This window comes from Narcine bancroftii, chromosome 10 (genome assembly GCF_036971445.1).
Source record: "Narcine bancroftii isolate sNarBan1 chromosome 10, sNarBan1.hap1, whole genome shotgun sequence".
Classification (NCBI taxonomy): Eukaryota; Metazoa; Chordata; class Chondrichthyes; order Torpediniformes; family Narcinidae; genus Narcine; species Narcine bancroftii.
Window position 1 is genome coordinate 63,662,985 of NC_091478.1, and position 21,898 is coordinate 63,684,882.

Sequence of the window (21,898 nt, forward strand, 5' to 3'; positions counted from 1 at the left end):
TTTGCTCGCAGCAGCTGTTTGAATAAAGTGTTTTTTGAATAAAATAGTGTCACCCAGGATGAAGAGCTGGTTGATGTTGCTTGTCATTGGGGGGGGCGGGGCTCTCTTAAAGTGTCTCTATCTCCCTGCGTTTTAAGTCGCTCCGTCAGAGGCTTCATCTGTAAACTTGGGGGAGGGATGGTTATTTATCTATAATGTCATTGTTGCGTCTTTTGGGCGGCTCCATGGAGGGGAGGAATCTGCAGATGCAGCGACAGTTATGTTTTCAAACAATGTGACTGAAAATAAAGTAAAATGCTTTAAAGTTTATATATTCATGAAAGTGAAGTTTGTCAGTGCAAGTACAGCATAGTAATTTTGTCTTTAAACCATTTATTCTTAATGCAGGTGTATTAGATAGCCATTATAAGAATAAGTCTCAGGCAACCAGAAAATACATCTATCCAGTATCCACCTATCCCCACCCCCCCCCCCCCCCCCCCCCGGTGGGTTTTAGAGTATTTTTATTTAAAGAGGTACAGCACGATAACATGCCCTTCTGGCCCATAAGCCCAAGCACCCAGAGAAAACCCACTCAAGTCATGGTGAGAACGTACTAAAGTTGCTGGCGCTGTAATAGTGTTGTGTTAACCACTAACTGTGCTGCACTTCTCTCATATTCTACACTGATCAGCATGTGCACTTGTCTGGATAATTGTTCATAATCACTGGCGAACTTGCTCATCAACTGACCAGAGTCAACATCAAGACACACACACACACATATATATATATATATCTCTCTACCTTAAAGAAGCTACAAGAGCCAGCTCAATTATCAGCATTATGGCTCCCTTAGATTCTCATTTCCCTATTCAAGGCTTAAACAGTACAAAATGAATTTTATATTTTCCTATCATGTGGGGGTCATGGTTATTTGCAAGTTTTCTCTTCTGTTGTCACAATCATTTGGACCTGATGGAGCCTCATAGGAGCTGGGTGAGAACTGTAATTCACAGTGTATACCCACTTCACTCACAGATCCTGGCACTTGCAGTTTTAGCAACGGGAGCTCACAGTCCTGCACATATTCTCATTCTGCCTTGCTTTGGTATATAATGCTCCACAAAAACAGGATGGAAACTGCAATTTTATTGCTGCAGATCCTTTACTCAAAAGCACAATCCATGCACCAGGTTCCTGATTGCGGGACAAACATCTTGCAAGAATTTTTCAGATTAAATAATTTTAATATTTCATGATTTTATATTATTTGAATTTGCAATTTTATTTTATAAAACCATGTTTGTTGCCCTGATTTCAAGAAATTACCTGACTGAAGAAAAATGCCAATCCACAACAAAGCAAAGAAATTAATAGAGCAATTTCACAAGATGGTTTTGTTGTACTTCTTCAGGAATGGCAACTTTGGGACGAAAGAAATTGATAGGTCATTGATTAGCTGTTGGCTGGTTACTATTTCTTTCTGCTACTTTGGTTCCTTTACATTTAAATCAGTCGGATAAATGGATATTTGAAAGCAGTATGATATTTTCCAAGTGGGCAAGTGATCCTTTGAAGGGTGCACCCTGAGGGGTATCTTTTGAAGTAAGAACCCTTAAAAGCTTTATTCTCCGTGGTGATGTAGTTGAACCTTTTAAGGTTTTAAGTGTATAAATGGCAAAGGTCATTCTGTTAATTTAATTTTAGATATACAGCATGGTAACAGGTCATTTCAGCCCATGAGTCCATGCCGCATTGACCTACACCCCTGGTACATTTTGAATGGTGGGAGGAAACCAGAGCTTTCAGGGAGAACCATGCAGACATGGGGAGAATGTACAAACTCCTTAACAGACAGTGCGGGATTTGAACCCCGGTCCAGATTGCTGGCTCTGTAAAGGTGTTTCGCTAACCGCTACGCCAACTGTGCGTTAAAGTGACATAATTAATGGAATCTGTAAATGACATGTTATGTCAGCTTTATGGATATTATGTCAATGTTATTCCAATGTAAATTCCTTCCTCAATATACAAAATAATTTCCACCTGAAATCCTGGAGCACATTATGACTTTGTGCTTGTCTGGGCAAATGTCTGGTTTAGAGGGTTGGAGCAGAGGAGTACAAAAGTTAGCAGTTAGGTTGCTGGCTTGTTATCTGTATACCATATGTCCGTGCAGTTCCTGTGCCTGCTTAACAATGGAACTGCAGATTTCACCATCATAATTTTTTTTTTAATCATCAAAAATAGACTTTATTCACAATAAATTATTTACAAAGAAAAAAACATTTCCATCCCCATACATTGTTACATTCATTTCTATTTACATCATTGCCACAGCTCTGGCCCCTTATCATTACTTCCCCCTTTGTTCATCATTTATTTTTACCAAAAATAGACTTTATTCACTATAAATTGTTTACAAAATTGGTATAATAAAGGTCTGTCTCCAAGGTAACACCTGCATATACACAATTGCAAAATGATCAAGAGCACACAGGCAAAGTGACCATTAAACTCACTCTTTGTCAACTAACTGACCTTTCCTGATAAGGTAAATACTTTCATGATTGGCTCAATAGTAACTATGTAACCTGTAACTATGGTAACAGGAACCTTCCACTTCTCAAACCACAAAAAAATAAACTTGCTCCAAAGCAGTTTCAGTTTATAAATTTCACTGCTGATGGTTCTTTAGGGTTACAACCCTTCAGGAATTAGTTATCCTGAGGACACTTATGGAGCAAACATAAGGACAGTAAATGAAAATAAAAGAACAATTTTAAAGATACAGTAGAAGTCCATAAAACTCAATGCCAGAAATCTGGACCACCCGAAAACATGGACTTTTCGAAAATGCTCAAACTTTTAAAATTTATTGGGCTTTTGTGTGCATGCATGCATGCGTTAGGACCACAGATGCACAATGGCAGCAAGCAACCATGCTTGTTGACTTTATTTTTCTTTAAAACTGCTCGTTTTGGAAAATGAAGCATTTGTATTTGCAAATAAACTATTAAAATTTACCTGTTCATCTCATCTTTGTTCCTCCTTAAATTTAAATTTTAAAAGAAACTCTAAACCTAATGTGCTCAAGAATCCAGAAAATCTAAAAATCTGGACCAACCCAATGCCCAAGCAGACCAGATTTTCAAATTTCTACTGTACCAGAATCCAAAATAAGCTGTGTCACAGAGAGCAAAAAATCAGGAGATCAGGGAATGAAGAGTATTTATTTTCCATCTGGCTGGAGAAGTGGTATTCCACGGGATTTTGAGATGAAAAGGGTGACCTAGTTAAACTGTATGGGGGTGGTTAAAACTGCCAGGAATACAATTCAACCAGTGGAGGAAAATTTAGGGGAGATGCCAGATGCAAGCTTTTTTTATACATAGAGCATGGTAGGTTCCTGATGGTGATGGAGGCTGGTATAATAGGGCCATTTAAAAGACTCTTAGATAGACACAAGGATGAAAGAAAAAAGAGATGGTATGGGTATGATGTAGGGAAGGATTAGATTACTGTGAAGGTGGCACAACATTGTGGCCTGAAGGGCCTGCACTGAACTATGTTCTAAAATTAGCAACCCTAGAAATCATACAACAAATCATTGGGAAAAATACATTGTGCAATAACATGAATTGTCTTGGTGGCAAAACTTTCATGATAAAAGGAATTTCATTGCAAGACTTCTCGATTTTAAAATGGGTCATGAAAGGTCAATCTTGCTGCAGTTCAGGCATGCTGGCACACTTTGAAATCATGATCAATGCAAAGTAGATTGTTCTGCTTAACTTATTGTCCCAAGTCAACAGACACTATGGCAGGAAAAAATTGCTCATTTGCAATGCACAAAGAAAAAGCTGGAGGAATTCAGCAGGTTAAGCAGTATCTATAGAAAGCAATAGGGGCAGGTGACGTTTTGGGATTAATTTTCAATGTGGAATTCAATCCGACATAATATTGGATCTATAGCGCATTATTGATGTACTGATCTTCCACCTCTGCAAAGCGAGGATAACTGGAGTCTCAGCTCAATATTGTGAATGTTCTGACAGGCAGTGTTCCGTGTGGATTTCAGCAATGGAGGGGGATACATTCTGGACCAGTAAGAGGTCCACACAAGTCTCAGACTTTATTCCAATTGGCTAAAGACTGGAGGTTCTCCTTGGAATTGCTATCTTCTACCAGGAAGATTTGACCCATTGTGCACTTTATGCCAGTAACATAACAAGGATTTGTATGTCTCATGTGACAGAGATACTGTGTCAAACCTAGCCAAGAGACAGAATACAAGAGTAAGAAGGTTTTGCTAGAACATTGCAATGACATTGTTAGGTCACTAAAATAAAAATGCTGGAAGAGCTCAGCTCGTTGAGCAATATTTGTGGAAAGAGAATACTGTCTGTTACATCTCAGCTGGGACTCTTCCTCAGAACAAGAAATTTAGTAAGTCTGTAAAAGAATAAATAGCCAAGCCAGGATGAACTATATTCCAAGCTGTTCAATGACTGCAATTTTCCTTTTTTTTTGAAACGGGAGTGGTGTCAAAGGATTGGAGAATTGAAAACATTGTTCTGTTGTTTAAAATGGGAGGCAGGTCAACTGATTAATTAATTACAAGGTAGTTAGCTTAACTTTAGTGCAGCTGGTGGGGAGGGGGGAAAATTATTAGAATCTGTTCTAATGAACAATACATTTTAATTTGGAAGAGCACAGAATAAATCAGGGATAGTCAGCATGGATTGTTAAGAAAAATTATATCTGATTAGGTAAAGTGTCAAGAAGTTTTAGCAAGGCATTCTACAAAATGCCAGTGGTAGAATGGTCAATAAAGTAAAAACCCACTTTTTTTTTTGAAAATTTTATTTATCATTTGTATCAATACAGACAAAAAATTCATTGAATACAATATTAATCATTTGATCATACGTAGTGATACAAAAGAAGAACTTAAAATTTTCTCCCCAACCCCCTCTCAAAGGTAAGAAAAAGAGAGAAAAGAGACACCTACTTCTTCTTTGGCTTGGCTTCGCGGACGAAGATTTATGGAGGGCTAAATGTCCACGTCAGCTGCAGGCTCGTTTGTGGCTGACAAGTCCGATGCGGGACAGGCAGACACTGTTGCAATGGTTGCAGGGGAAAATTGGTTGGTTGGGGTTGGGTGTTGGGTTTTTCCTCCTTTGCCTTTTGTCAGTGAGGTGGGCTCTGCAGTCTTCTTCAAAGGAGGTTGCTGCCCGCCGAACTGTGAGGCGCCAAGATGCACGGTTTGAGGCGATATCAGCCCACTGGCGGTGGGCAATGTGGCAGGCACCAAGAGATTTCTTTAGGCAGTCCTTGTACCTTTTCTTTGGTGCACCTCTGTCATGGTGGCCAGTGGAGAGCTCGCCATATAACACGATCTTGGGAAGGCGATGGTCCTCCATTCTGGAGACGTGACCCACCCAGCGCAGCTGGATCTTCAGCAGCGTGGACTTGACTACATATACATAGAGCATTATCACATATATAAATGTATATATATATATATATATATATATATATATGATTCGGAGCCGAACAGGAGTGTGGGTATGACAACGGCTCTGTATACGCTTATCTTTGTGAGGTTTTTCAGTTGGTTGTTTTTCCAGACTCTTTTGTGTAGTCTTCCAAAGGCGCTATTTGCCTTGGCGAGTCTGTTGTCTATCTCATTATCGATCCTTGCATCTGATGAAATGGTGCAGCCGAGATAGGTAAACTGGTTGACCGTTTTGAGTTTTGTGTGCCCGATGGAGATGTGGGGGGGCTGGTAGTCATGGTGGGGAGCTGGCTGAATGAGGACCTCAGTTTTCTTCAGGCTGACTTCCAGGCCAAACATTTTGGCAGTTTCCGCAAAGCAGGACGTCAAGCGCTGAAGAGCTGGCTCTGAATGGGCAACTAAAGCGGCATCGTCTGCAAAGAGTAGTTCACGGACAAGTTTCTCTTGTGTCTTGGTGTGAGCTTGCAGGCACCTCAGATTGAAGAGGTCCTCTACCGGCACCACCTACGGCTCCTAGAACGCTTCCACCAGCATTGTCTCCGCTCCATCCTCAACATCCATTGGAGCGTTTACATCCCTAACGTCGAAGTACTCGAGATGGCAGAGGTCGACAGCATCGAGTCCACGCTGCTGAAGATCCAGCTGCGCTGGATGGGTCACGTCTCCAGAATGGAGGACCATCGCCTTCCCAAGATCGTGTTATATGGCGAGCTCTCCACTGGCCACCGTGACAGAGGTGCACCAAAGAAAAGGTACAAGGACTGCCTAAAGAAATCTCTTGGTGCCTGTCACATTGACCACCGCCAGTGGGCTGATAACGCCTCAAACCGTGCATCTTGGCGCCTCACAGTTTGGCGGGCAGCAACCTCCTTTGAAGAAGACCGCAAAGCCCACCTCACTGACAAAAGGCAAAGGAGGAAAAACCCAACACCCAACCCCAACCAACCAATTTTCCCCTGCAACCGCTGCAATCGTGTCTGCCTGTCCCGCATCGGACTTGTCAGCCACAAACGAGCCTGCAGCTGACGTGGACTTTTTACCCCCTCCATAAATCTTCGTCCGCGAAGCCAAGCCAAAGAAGAAGAAAAAGAAAAGAAGATATATATATATATATATATATATATATATATAAATTACTATTATTAATTTCTAATTGAGAGGGGTGGATAAGCTGGAAGAGGTGGATGGAAACTTTGTCATAAAATCCAAATATGGCTTCCAAGTACTATAAAAATTTTCAACTCGATTTCTTAAACTATATGGGATTTTTTTCTAATGGTGTACAATTTTGCATATCTCTGTGCCACTTAATAATACTTCATTATTAACTTTCCATGTTATCACTATACATTTCTTTGCAACTGCAAAAATAAAGAATAATTTAAAGTAAAAGGAAAAAGTTGCTTTTGTTTTAACAACATTTTTGTAATTGATAATTTTTAATTCCTCTCTCAATATGGTTCCATTCCACATTTTGAATAAATATTTTAAAACTAATGTCTCCTTCATTCCTTTGAACAACGCACTATTCTATTTATACAGAATTTGCTCTGGGATAAATTCACCAATTTTATTAATTTCAATCTGAATCCAATCTACTTTTTCACCCCTTTGATAACAGGAGGACAAAAATCTCAATTGAGCTGCTCAATCTCAATAATCCTTAAAATTTGGTAATCTTAGTCCTCCCCGATCAAATTTTCACGTTAATTTTTCCAAACCCATTTTTAACATCTCGCCTTTCCAAATAAACTCTCGTATTATTTTATTCAAAATTTGAAAGAATAATTCGGGTACATGAATAGGTAATGATTGAAATAAATATTGTAATCTTCAAAAAATATTCATGTTAATACAATTCACTCATCCTATTAATGTTATTGGTAAATCTTTCCATCTTCTCAGATCCTCTTCCAATTTTTAAAATAATGACAAAGAATTTAACTTAAACAAATTATTAATATTTATATTAATTTTTATTCCCAAATATTTAATTGCATCATTTTGCCATTTAAATTTTGTCAATCTTTTACACTGAGAATAATCCATATCCACCATAGGCATCACCTCACTTTTGTCAACATTAACTTTATAACGCGATACTTGTCCGTATTGTTCAACTTATTTAACAATATTTCTAGTCTTGTTAAATATACTACAATGTTTTCTGTAAATAAACTAATTTTATGATTTTTATTACCTACTTCAAAACCTTTAATATCTTTATCAGTTCTAATTATTTCTGCTAATGGCACAATTGCTAATGCAAATAAAAAGGCTGATAATGGGCAACCTTGTCTAGAAGACCTTTCTAACATAAGGGGTTTTGACATTTGTTTATTTGTAATCACCTTTGCTTTTGGGTGATCATATAATACCTTTATCCAATTTAAAGTATTTGGAATCCCAAAAGCATTAAGTGTTTCAAATAGAGTCCCATTCCAATCTATCAAAGGCTTTCTCTGCATCTAATGCTACTGCCACCGCTGGGATTTTTCTATTTTGTGCTATATTTATCAAACTTAAACATTTAACAATACTGTCTGCCGCTCTTCTATTCTTAATAAAACCAGTTTGATCCATATTTATTAATTTTGGCAAAAATTCAGCTAACCTGTTAGCTAATAATTTTGATACAATTTTGTAATCTGTATTCAATAATGATATAGGTCTATATGAAGAAGGTTGTAAACAATCTTTCCCTTTCTTCAGAATCACTGTTATTAACGCTGTCTTGAATGATTCTAGTAAATCATGTACTTTTTAAATTTAGTCTCATACCTCCATTAATACAGGTATTAATGTAATACAGGTTCACGTCCTCCCCCTCCACGTCCTCCCCCTCCACGTCCTCCCCCTCAAAAGATGCTCACAAACTCAAGCTAGCATGCTGGAACATCAGAACCATGCTAGACAAGGCACACAGCCACCGACCTGAACGTCAGTCTGCCCTCATTGCACATGAACTCCTCAGACTTGACATCGACATAGCCGCTCTCAGTGAAGTCCGCCTAGCAGATGTAGGCAGCCTCCAAGAACGCAGCGTGGGCTACACACTCTACTGGTCTGGCAAGCCTTCGGATGAACGACGCCTATCTGGTGTAGGCTTCATGGTCAAGAACTTAATTGCCTCCGAACTCGAAAACCTTCCGACAGGCCACTTGGACCGAATCATGTCCATGCGACTCCCCCTTCAAAACAAGCGTTGCATCACCCTCATCAGTGTCTATGCTCCAACCCTCCAGGCGGAACCAGCAGAAAAGGACAAGTTCTACACTGACCTGCGCAACCTCATCCAACGCACCCCTACAGCCGACAAAGTTGTCATCCTTGGCGACTTCAACGCTCGCGTCGGCAAAGACTCAGAAACCTGGCCAGGAATTCTGGGCAAGCATGGCGTCGGCAAGTGCAACGACAATGGGCGCCTCCTGTTGGAGCTCTGCGCAGAACAGCGGCTTGTCATTACAAACACCCTCTTTCAGCAGAGGGACAGCCTTAAGACTACCTGGATGCATCCCCGATCCAAACACTGGCACCTCCTGGACTACATCCTGGTGCGAGAAAGTGACAAACGAGATGTGCTCCACACCAGGGTCATGCCCAGCGCGGAATGCCACACTGACCACCGGCTGGTTCGCTGCAAGCTCAACCTTCACTTCAAGCCAAAGCCCAGGAACAGTAAAGCCCCCAGAAAGAGGTTCAATGTTGGAAACCTGCAGTCAGACGAAGCGAGAGGAAACTTCCAGGCAAACCTCAAAGCAAAGCTCGACGATGCAACCCACCTCACGGACCCGTCCCCTGAAACCCTCTGGGATCAGCTGAACACTACCATACTGCAATCCACTGAAGAGGTACTGGGCTTCTCCTCCAGGAAAAACAAGGACTGGTTCGACGAAAACAGCCAGGAAATCCAGGAGCTGCTGGCAAAGAAGCGAGCTGCCCACCAGGCTCACCTTACAAAGCCGTCCTGTCCAGAGAAGAAACAAGCCTTCCGTCGCGCATGCAGCCATCTTCAGCGCAAACTCCAGGATATCCAAAATGAGTGGTGGACTAGCCTCGCCAAACGAACCCAGCTCAGCGCGGACATTGGCGACTTCAGGGGTTTCTACGAAGCTCTAAAGGCTGTGTACGGCCCCTCACCCCAAGTCCAAAGCCCGCTGCGCTGCTCAGACGGCAAAGTCCTCCTCAGCGACAAGATCTCCATCCTCAACCGATGGTCAGAACACTTCCAATCTCTTTTCAGTGCCAACCGCTCAGTCCAAGATTCCGCCCTGCTCCAGCTCCCTCAACAGCCCCTAAAGCTAGAGCTGGATGAGGTCCTCACCCAGGATGAGACATATAAGGCCATCGAACAACTGAAAAGTGGCAAAGCAGCAGGTATGGATGGGATCCCCCCAGAGGTCTGGAAGGCTGGCGGCAAAACTCTGCATGCCAAACTGCATGAGTTTTTCAAGCTTTGTTGGGACCAAGGAAAACTGCCTCAGGACCTTCGTGATGCCACCATCATCACCCTGTACAAAAACAAAGGCGAGAAATCAGACTGCTCAAACTACAGGGGAATCACGCTGCTCTCCATTGCAGGCAAAATCTTCGCTAGGATTCTACTAAATAGAATAATACCTAGTGTCGCCGAGAATATTCTCCCAGAATCACAGTGCGGCTTTCGCGCAAACAGAGGAACTACTGACATGGTCTTTGCCCTCAGGCAGCTCCAAGAAAAGTGCAGAGAACAAAACAAAGGACTCTACATCACCTTTGTTGACCTCACCAAAGCCTTCGACACCGTGAGCAGGAAAGGGCTTTGGCAAATACTAGAGCGCATCGGATGTCCCCCAAAGTTCCTCAACATGATTATCCAACTGCACGAAAACCAACAAGGTCGGGTCAGATACAGCAATGAGCTCTCTAAACCCTTCTCCATTAACAATGGCGTGAAGCAAGGCTGTGTTCTCGCACCAACCCTCTTTTCAATCTTCTTCAGCATGATGCTGAACCAAGCCATGAAAGACCTCAACAATGAAGACGCTGTTTACATCCGGTACCACACGGATGGCAGTCTCTTCAATCTGAGGCGCCTGCAAGCTCACACCAAGACACAAGAGAAACTTGTCCGTGAACTACTCTTTGCAGACGATGCCACTTTAGTTGCCCATTCAGAGCCAGCTCTTCAGCGCTTGACGTCCTGCTTTGCGGAAACTGCCAAAATGTTTGGCCTGGAAGTCAGCCTGAAGAAAACTGAGGTCCTCCATCAGCCAGCTCCCCACCATGACTACCAGCCCCCCCACATCTCCATTGGGCACACAAAACTCAAAACGGTCAACCAGTTTACCTATCTCGGCTGCACAATTTCATCAGATGCAAGGATCGACAATGAGATAGACAACAGACTCGCCAAGGCAAATAGCGCCTTTGGAAGACTACACAAAAGAGTCTGGAAAAACAACCAACTGAAAAACCTCACAAAGATAAGCGTATACAGAGCCGTTGTCATACCCTCACTCCTGTTCGGCTCCAAATCATGGGTCCTCTACCGGCATCACCTACGGCTCCTAGAACGCTTCCACCAGCATTGTCTCCGCTCCATCCTCAACATCCATTGGAGCGCTTTCATCCCTAACGTCGAAGTACTCGAGATGGCAGAGGTCGACAGCATCGAGTCCACGCTGCTGAAGATCCAGCTGCGCTGGGTGGGTCACGTCTCCAGAATGGAGGACCATCGCCTTCCCAAGATCGTGTTATATGGCGAGCTCTCCACTGGCCACCGTGACAGAGGTGCACCAAAGAAAAGGTACAAGGACTGCCTAAAGAAATCTCTTGGTGCCTGCCACATTGACCACTGCCAGTGGGCTGATATCGCCTCAAACCGTGCATCTTGGCGCTTCACAGTTTGGCGGGCAGCAACCTCCTTTGAAGAAGACCGCAGAGCCCACCTCACTGACAAAAGACAAAGGAGGAAAAACCCAACACCCAACCCCAACCAACCAATTTTCCCCTGCAGCCGCTGCAACTGTGTCTGCCTGTCCCGCATCGGACTTGTCAGCCACAAACGAGCCTGCAGCTGACGTGGACTTTTTACCCCCTCCATAAATCTTCGTCCGCGAAGCCAAGCCAAAGAAGAAGAAAGAAGAATAACTCCTTAAACTCTTTATAAAATTCTGGTGGAAAACCATCTTCACTCAGTGCCTTATTATTTTATAAAGAAATTAGGGTCTCATAAACTTCTATTTCATAAAAATCTTCAGACTACCTTAACTTTTCATTTTCTTTAATTAAAGGAAGTTCAAATAGTCTCAAATAATCTTTTATTTTTTTATTATCTTTCATAGATTCTGAATATAAAATTCCTTAGTTATCATTTATTTCCTGTGTTTTATAAGTAATCTGACCTGTAGATTTCTTAGTTGCAGTTATTGTTCTAGAAATTTATTCCATGCTAAAACTTTATGACCCCTTTCACCCAACTCATAATATTATTGTCTCTATCTCATTATATCCCTCTCCATTCTATGTCTGTATTGAATTAAATTTTAATTTTTTTGACTCTAGCAATTTTCACTTCTAATCTTTTTGCCCTTGAATTTCCTTCTCCAATTTCATTATTTCTTTATCTAACTGATCTACTTCTTTCATATAATCTTTTTACTTTAGAAGTGTAACTTATAATTTGACATCTTAAATATACCTTCATAGAGTCCCATAGTGTAAACTTACTCGAAACTGAATCTTTATTGGTTTCAAGAAATTTTTTTATCTCTTGCCTCATATAATCACAAAATTCTTTTTTCTTCAATAAAGTTGTATTTAACCTCCATCTATAACCTATCTTTTTCTCTTCTTCCAACAAAATTGCCAAAATTAAAGGTGAATGATCCGATAAAACTCGTGCTTGATATTCCACCTTTTGTACTCTATGTTGAAATTATGTAGAAATTAGAAACATATCTATTCATGAATATGTTTTATATCGAAAAGAGAAAAAGGAATAATCCCTTACATTTGTATAAAATTTTCTCCAAACATCCACTAGGTCCATATCTTTCATTAAATCTCTTACCATTTTTGCTACTTTATTTTTCATCACTTTATCTCCCGACCTATCTAATTTAGGGTCTAAAGCAAGATTAAAATCTCCCCATAATATAACTTTCCCCTTAGCATTAGATAAATGCATCAAAACATCTTGCATAAATTCACGATCATCTACATTTGGTGCATATACATTGATTAGGTCCATTGTTCTGAATTGATCTGACAATTTACCATAACATATCTTCCAGCTACATCTATACTGGTATCCATATTTTAACAGGTAGTTTTTTATTTATCAATATTGCTGTACCTCTAGCCTTAGAGTTAAATGATGATGCTTCTACAGTCCCTACCCAGTTTCTTTTTAATTTTTCATGTTCCTATACTGTCAAATATGTTTCTTGTAAAAAAGCTATGTCCATTTTAATTTTTTTTCATATAGACTAATAATTTTTCTGCTTTATTTGATTTTGTATCCCATTAATATTAATACCAATAAAATAAAATTTATCAGTCAGGTAGTCTTCCACATAATCTACTAACTATCCATCTTTCCACCTCTTCTCCTCTCATTCAAAATGCTAACAATATAATTCATAATAAAATTATTATATTTATGTGTATTAATAAAGAAAAAGAAAAGAAATACAGGAAAAATTAGAATCCCTCCCCCCCACCAAAGGCGTAGAATTATTAGTAATATGTCCTTACTTCCCTGATCTATAGGAGTTGTGATCAAAACCACACCCGCTCACATGACTCCACAGAAGCCAGGCTCATGCTCCCAACTAACTCCCCCAAAATATTATACTGTCTTTTATTGCCTCCGATCTATTCAATCTCTACCAATTACCAATTTCAGTTTTTCATAGATCTACTGGGTAAGAACTTTCCTCCCTAATACTCTCTCTCTCTCTCTCTCTCTCTCTCTCTCTCAAAACATATCTTTTCCACTTTATATTCTCAGCTGAAATCTTTCTGCATCTTCTCTCATTTCAAGCATCACCTAGTTCTCGTCTCTCTTTCCCAGGCAATGAGTCTGCAAACATTTTTGCTTCATTGGGTTCCAAAAAAAATCTATTTTTTTCCTTCAGGAACAAAAATCTTCAATACTGCCAAATACCTTAAAATAAAAGCATAACCACTTTTCCATAACACATTTTTAACAGCATTGAATTCTTTTCTTTTTTTCAACAATTCAAAACTTCTATCAGGGTAAAATAAGATCTTATTTCCATTGTAAATTAATGGTGATTGCCTCTCTTTCGCTTGTTTCGCCTCGAGTTCCAGGATCTTTTCCCCCACTTTGTAATGAAGTAACTTGACCAGTATCGAACGCGGTTTTTGATCTGGCTACAGTTTTGGTCGTAATGCTCCATGGGCTCTTTCAATCTCGATATCTTCCTGAAATTCAGATACCCCCAAAGATTGTGGGATCCAAACATTGCAAAAATCTCTTTTTGTCTTGTCCTTCATCGACTTCTTTAAGTCCAACAACTTTTATATTATTTCCTCTACTAACATTTTCTAACATATCAATTTTTTGAGTTAGTTGATCTTTTGTTGCAGCCGCTTCTGCTTGAACTTTTTAAACTTGTTCTTTAACATTTTGAATTTCAAATTGATTCCCTTTTATTTTTTCTTCTACCACTTCAAATTTTTTATCCATTTGCGACAATTTTTTTCACCTTTTTTGTATAAGCCTTATTTTCAACTATACTATCATTACATTTTTAAACTTCCATTGTCAATTGCACCAGATTGCTGAAAAGTATCCATATATTTCTTCATTTCTGTTGTAGATATGTCTTTTTTATTTTCTCTTCTTTTTTAGTCTTTGTTCTACATAGATTTACTCGGCTTCTTGAGCCTTTTTTAAAATTGCCTCCATTATTTTCTGTGCTCTTCTCCCATGGCAGGTGGCCATTGTCGGGGGAGACCTTGCACAGTGATGCCCAAGGTCTCCCCAGCTCCAGACTTATCCCCACAGGCTCCTACCTTCTGGGCAGCTCCAGGAGCCTTCTTAAAGGTAGGCCTCTTCTTTATCTGCTTCCTTTTGTTGTTCAAGTTCTTGAAAGATAGTAATTGTCTTTATCCTTCTCAGGTGGCATTCTGAGTTGTTCTGTAGGCCTTCCAACAGCTTTTCTTTCAATTTTATTTTAATCACTTTAGCCTTTTTAACTCTTTTTTTGAAACTTTTACGGAGAGAGAAGGGATTCCAAGTCTAGCCCCACATCATCACCCAAACTTTGAGTGTTATGTTCACTCAGTACAAGAAAGCAAAGAAGAAAGATTGGTGGCTGATGATTGGTAGAGTTTTAAAAATTTGTAAAATTTTAAAAAAATCTAATTTTACAAATAGTTTTACTTTTCCGTAAGCTCAATATATGGTTAACTGTTTGGTTAATTACTGGTTGCTTTAAAATTTCAGACAACTCAAAAATAGTGGTACTAAGGAAAGTTAAGTCTGTGCATTCGCTCTGTATCCTCTGAGTGGAGCATCCACAGAATATAGAGCTTAGTGGTAAGCTTGCAATGACAGAATTAAGTATATTGATTAAATCAAATAAAAGAATTGTTTTAAGACAGGCTTTCAGACAATAATGTTGCAGATGTAGTAAGTATTTGGGAGTTGTGAAAATATTAGGATCTGTGGCAACCACATCTTCAATCTGTAGCTGCAGCTTGAGAGACTGACTCAGAGTTGATGAGCTGAAGTCTGTGATTCTGACACTGGTTCACATCAAGGAATTTTTCTGGATAGTTTATTCCAGAAGGTACTAACACCGCTCAGAAGGGAGTTACTATAAGCACCATGGTTAGCGTAGCGGTTAGCACAACATTGTTACAGCACCAGTGATCAAGACTGGGGTTTGAATCCTTGCTGTCTCTAAGGAGTTTGTACATCCCCCCTGTATCTGCTGGGTTTCCTCCGGTGCTCTAATTTCCTCCCACTGTTCAAAATGCACCAGGGGTTGTAAGTCAATTGGGTGTAATTGGAAGGCTTGGGCTCGTGGGCCGAAAGGGGCTGTTACCCCCTGCTGGATGTCAAAAAAAAGCAAACGAGGTACTGGAGGAGTTTCAGATCTTGTATTTGTTGAACATGGACAAGGTTCTTTCATCCTCAATTGTACTTGTCAACACAAATAATGTAAAAAGGTCCTTGACCTGAAAATATTCTCATTCCACAGCTGATGCTTGACAGACTGAGTTGTTGCAGCATTTCCATTTTGTTTTGGATTCCAGCATCTGCAGTTTTCTTTTGTTTTCCCAGTTAGTTCAAAACTCCAATACTAAATGAAATTCCTATTACCACTTTACAGGATTTACCAGAAAATGCAAAGGAGATTTACCAAGATTATATATCAGCAGCTAGTGGCTGGGGTTAACAATTACGGGCAGTAGTAGGGTTCTGTGAGGATTCATTTCCCCCCCTCCAAAAAAAAATCTGGTCCAATTTCTCCATAAGTTAGAAACCCCCATTTCCTACAGCTACCCATATCATATTGCACACATGCACATGCCATGATTTTTCATTTCATTGGCTAATCCCTCTAACAGTACCTGTAAATAAACCAATGGAATTTGTGTTCAGTCATTAATGAATAGCATGAAATATTATTATTAGCTTGAAAAATGTTTGAAAATTTGCCTTAAGTCAGATTTCCACACATCAGGTAATTCGTAATCCTGGGAGTCTCCATACATTAAAAAACCAATCAAATAACAAATTATTTTTTCTCTTCCATCTCTAATTTTTAGTTTGAAAAGTCAATGTTACCTTGACAACTTGTCTACACCTTGTCACAGACATTCCCTCATTATGAGGAATTTAAATGTTATTAGCTCCTGATGTACATAATAATTCAGTTTATCAAATCCTTGCATCTTTAGTTCAAGATTTCAATTTCACTTTAAATGTGTTTCTTCTATGATAAACAACGTGGTACTTACGGTTCATTCCGACATCATGGTAGGTCAGGATAGCTGGGCGGCTTCCTTTTGGCGCACCACGGATAACAACATGCAACATCCCATAGGGAGTCTCAATGTCATGTTCCTGGAGAGACCAATGTTATTTATAATCAGTGACTGGAACTCTTATTTTTATTTGCCAAAACTTACAATTGTACAGACTCATACAATCTCAATAAATTAGTGATTGTCTGACCTTCTAATGTATTCCTTGTTTATTAAAAGGCAAACTCAGACATTACTTACGGATACCTATTGTATACATGAGTTTAGTCCTCTTTTCCATAATGGATCCCTTGTTTAATCAATTTGCAATCGATTCCTGAAATGTATCTCATTAAAATAGTGATTGTATAACCTTTCAACATACTGCTTTAATAAATTAATGACTATGTTGACTATACAGCCCAACCAGTTATGCCTATTAAATTATTAATGACTAGCAGGATAGCCAGTATTGCCCAGGAAATAAAACAGTCATTAAATGGTTGAAACGAAATACCCAAAAAAAAACTCATGGTAATTCTGCATAAATATATTATTTCTGTTTCTTGCTGCCTGTTCCTTGTTTGTCTGCAGGCCTGAGTACTGAGATGGGCATATCACTGCTGTTCTGTTTCCTGCTGCCTGCTCCTTGTTTGTCTGGAAGCATCAACAGTGAGGGGCAAGACTGATGTTCCTCTGCTGTCTCTTGCCTTCTCCTTTGTCTAACTCTATGGACTTATGAAGAGCTTCTGCCAATGTTGCTTCATTTTTTTGGGCCCATATTGAACTGGGTTTGGTTTCTGAATGGACTGTAACTAATTGAGGTGTTCATTTTTTTTGAATTTTTGAACTTCATATGACCTTAAAGATTAAATTCAATGTGGTCATGACATTCAGCATCAAATGTTACCATAATTATAGTAAACAGCAATGCAAGCCAGTGCTAGTAAATACTTGTATAATAAACAGTGATATAAGTCAGTGCAAGCTGGTCAAAAAACACTTGAACTTCATATGACCTTAAAGGTTAAATTCAATGTGGTCATGACATTCATGTTATCCCTACTGAACCTCCTTGGACATTTCTAGAGTGCTCCATATTGATTTGCAAGAAAAACAGACATACATGCACAAATATTTATTAGATTTTACAGCTTCATCTCAATATCTCTAATAGATTAATCAATTAGAGACCTACCACCCCTAGCCCCATGTAATACACAAGCACTGAGTAATTCCTAATTTCTAATTATGAAAACCAGTAATCATAACATCCCAAATTTTTGATGGTCAAAAGAAAAAAATCATTTTGTAATTGCACAGTAAACATTATACACATCTATGCACTAAAAATCTATGTCCCCCATTGTAAACATATGCATGCACTCACTATTTGGCAAACATGATAAAATACATACTTAAGCTATCAACAAAATTTTAAAAAAAACAGTAGAAATCCAAGTGTATCACTTGCCACACAGTGTTAACCACATTCACGCTTCATCAAGTACATCCTAATTATTATAAGTAAACATGCTTAAGCTCATTCAATCATGAACATTATAAATCAACACACTCATTTTGTGTTAAAGCATTGGTAATCATTGAGTAATCATATCATGGACAATTAGAAATTACCTCACCATAAATATACTTATTGTTGCAAACTAAATTTACTCTTTGTCTTCAACAATAATATTTACACTCTGATTTTAATAATCACACTACCCTGAATCCCAATAGCCACACTGTGATAAACAAGTATTAGCTATCATTTTGCAGGCTCAGATAAGTAACCAGCACTAATCGTTAAAACATTCGCAATGCGATAAACAGTCATATATGAACCACTTATCGAAATTCAAGAAATACATAATCCCGATCCACAGGTCTGTTCCAGTGTTAAAGTTCCATACAATTCTTTAAACTTTTCCCACAGAATGACAAGCATTCACAATGTGATGTGTGTGGCAGCTCACCCATGCAACAAGCGAACCGACTCACGGAGTTGTAGGGCAGTCCACAGCAGATTTGACTATGAGAGCTCCGGGTGTAGGGCAAGCCCACGGCTGAGCGGCTGATGTCAAAAAGGTCTCAGGAGTTGCAAGCATCATCGGGTTCCAAGGAATTTAAACGCATGCGAGAGTTCTATTAAAGTCAGTTGGTTCAACTCACTTTCGACCCTGTCGTTCTTTCTCTCGCTGTGTGCATTTGGACCCAACGATGACCAACCCAAGCAAGGAAGCAGAATACAGTTTCACTCAAACTGCTGACTTTCTGGACCTCGCAGCCAAAACAGGCTAAATTCTGGGTCAGGCAAATCGTCCTGGATGCCACAAAGTACTACTATGTGGTCAGTTCACCGAAAAACAGCCGGCTGCATCATCGACTTCCAACACCAGCCATCGGTTGTGGACAGGTATGAAACAATCAAGGCATTCCTGATCCGTACTTTTGGCCTCTATCGCCGTGAGTACGCATCATGGTTGTTCCACATGGACAACCTTGATGACTGCACACAGACGGCCTTAATGAACAAAATGCTGGCACTAGCAGATGGCCATAAGCTATGTTTACTGTTCGAACAAGTCTTTCTCGATCAGATGCCAGAAGATATCTGCCTCCTCATCACTGACAACGATTTCAGTGACCCATGCAACGTAGCGGCACGTGCAGATATTCTGTGACTCACCAAGCAGCATGGCAGGACTTCCATCGACCAAGTTGCTATGTCATGTACCTAAGGCCTGAGCCTTCCCCACGCCACCAAGAAAGTGGGTGGTACCCGCGGGGGGGAGCAACCCCAGTTCAGACCATTGGTCTTCTTACCACCAAAAGTGAGATTCAGGAGCCCACCATTACTGCCCACCCTGTCCTTTTCAGGGAAAATCCAGGGCCAGCCTTCGCTAATAGCTATGGCGGCTGGCCACTGAGATAGCCTCCTTTACCTATGGGAACCACACTTTGGGTGAAAGTTCCTCATAGAAACAATGACAGAGGTTAGCATCTTGCCCCCTCGAGCCATGGCACCCTCTCCAGAAAGTCAGGATCGGTTCTCACCACTGCCAACAATAGCAGTATTTGCACATATGGCCTATGAACCATCCACTACTGTTCGGTTCCATCCGTTTCACCTGGTCATTTACACTGGCAGCAGCGTCACAGTCTTTAATGGGTGCAGATTTCCTCTGGGTGCACTGCCTCCTAGTGGACCTCAAGGGATGGCACCTAGTGACCGCCAAGACCTTCCAGACCTTATCACTCGGCAAAGCCAAGTTACTGGCCCCACACCTGGACTCTGTGCCTTTGTAATGCAACAGATTTGCCAGAACACTAGCTCCTGTTGCATCCTTGTGCCACAGTCTGACACCTTCCTTTGTCCCCAAGGACCTCCGGGTCTGTGACTATGTCTTTGTCTGCACAGGCATGCGCCAGACTCCACTCCAGCAGCCGTACGAGACCCTGTACAAGGTGGTGCGTTAAAATGGAACCACGTGCGTCCTCACCGTGAGCGATCATGAGGAGTCCTTCACTATTGACTGCCACAAGCCGGCACACCTCGACCTGCAACACCCTGTGACTGTGCCCACTACACACCGACGAGGTCAGCGACCCAAATGGACGGTGTTGGCCATGATCTCCAAACCTCCTAACACAGTTCTTGGGAGTGGGGGGGTGGGTCATGTGGCGGCTTGCCCATGCAACCGGCAAACTGGCTCACGAAGTCGCAGGCAAGTCACAGCAGATCTGACTCTGACAACTCCGGGCAAGCCCACAGCCTAGCGGCTGATGTCATAAAGGTTCTGAGAATTGCAAGCATCATCAGGTTCCAAGTGATTTAAACGTATGTGAGAGTTCTATTCAAGTCAGTTGGTTCAACTCTTCAACTGTGTGGTTCTTTCACTCACTGCGTGTCTAGTGTGGCTGCAAATAAACACTGTGAAACACTTTCCTAGCTGGGAGTGGTGAAGACTCCTACACAATAACAAACACAATGGCTCAGAAGCGACTTTCCACAGCAAATGAATAGCATTCATCTTTATTACACTTTAAGTTGTAGGTCTTTGCATGGTAACTTACCACAAAAAGGATAATCAACAAAGCAATAGAGCAACTTGGACCTGTGTGTAACTCACTAACCAATCAGAATGAAGAATACTCCCTGAAACACAGAGAACCCGAACCTATCAATACAAGTTGAATAATGAATTCAATTCTCATGAAGGAGCACAACTAAAAGAGGGACAAAAGGAGGGGATGCCCTACTATTTACCGTGTATGTCCTTTCTTGGACCACAAAAAAAGTAAAACTTGCTCTTCAAAATATCTCTAACAATAATTAAAATCTGAAGAATCCAAATTTCACATTTCTAACAGTAAATTTTCAGATCCAAAGTTAAGGCTTAGCAATACTTAAGATTTATCATAATGTTAACAGTTGAATGTTGAGCTCTATTCTTCAGCATTTTAGGAAATAATTAATAACATTCTATAAACGTCAAGTAAAATTAGATTAAGAGTCCAGGAGAACAGCAACTCATTCATCAGATTTCTGATTTCCCCATGTAAGTGGCCATCACTACTCCTCAATAAATAACTTCAACATTATTTCTATTACAAAACCCAGCCAAAGAGATAATAGATTAAACACTGATTACACTCACAATGGGAAGAGGAGATACCAAGCATAAAAGCAAGAGCAGGAGAAGGTCCAAGAGGTAATAGGATAGAGGAAAGTGGGAGAGATGGAGACAGGAAGGGTAGGAAACCACTGGGGTCCAGTATCCTATTACCCCTTGTCCCCTATCCAGCACACCATTCTTTTACGCTTGCTCTCTCCATATCCCATTTAGATCTTGAAAAAGGGTCCCAACCCAAATGTTAGAACCTTAGAACATTACAGCACAGAAACAGGCCCCTTCAGCCCTTCTAGTCTGTCCAAAACCTTTTTTTTGCCACATCCTACTGAGCTGCACTCCATACCGCTCCCATTCATGTACCTGTCCAAATTCCTCTTAAAAATTAAAATTGAGACCGCATTCACCACTTCAGCTGGCAGCTCATTCCAAGCTCCCACCACTCTCTGTGTGAAGAAATTCTCCCTCATGTTCTCTCTAAACTTTCCCCTTTCACTCTTAATCCATGTCCTCCGGTTTGTATCTCACCTACCCTCAGTGGAAAAAGCCTGTCTACATTTACTTTGTCTATTCCCCTCATAATTTTAAATAACCAGTACCTGTATCAAATCTCCTCTCATTATTCTATGATCCAGGGAATAAAGTCCTAATCTGTTTAACCTTCCCCTGTAACTCAGTTCCTGAAGTCCAGGCAACATCCTAGTAAATCTTTTCTGCACTCTTTCTATCTTATTGATATCTTTCCTGTAGTTAGGTGACCAAAACTGCA

At 40.5% G+C, this 21,898-nt stretch overlaps 1 protein-coding gene and 1 long non-coding RNA gene across 12 annotated transcripts in view; one reads left to right on the forward strand and one right to left on the reverse strand.

The window, feature by feature from the left end:
- Positions 1-21,898, reverse strand: part of ndrg4 (NDRG family member 4) — a 183,748-nt gene that overhangs the window by 54,693 nt on the left and 107,157 nt on the right. For all 11 annotated transcript variants that reach the window (XM_069901068.1, XM_069901065.1, XM_069901066.1 and 8 more), the window contains one exon: positions 16,487-16,592. In XM_069901068.1, coding sequence (XP_069757169.1) covers positions 16,487-16,592 — 106 coding nt within the window. The remainder of the gene's footprint in view (positions 1-16,486; positions 16,593-21,898) is intronic.
- LOC138744629 (uncharacterized) overlaps positions 2,475-21,898 on the forward strand; it is a 106,682-nt gene continuing 87,258 nt past the window's right edge. The window contains exons 1-2 of the long non-coding RNA XR_011345664.1: positions 2,475-2,536; positions 14,452-14,561. This is a non-coding gene — a long non-coding RNA (uncharacterized lncRNA). The remainder of the gene's footprint in view (positions 2,537-14,451; positions 14,562-21,898) is intronic.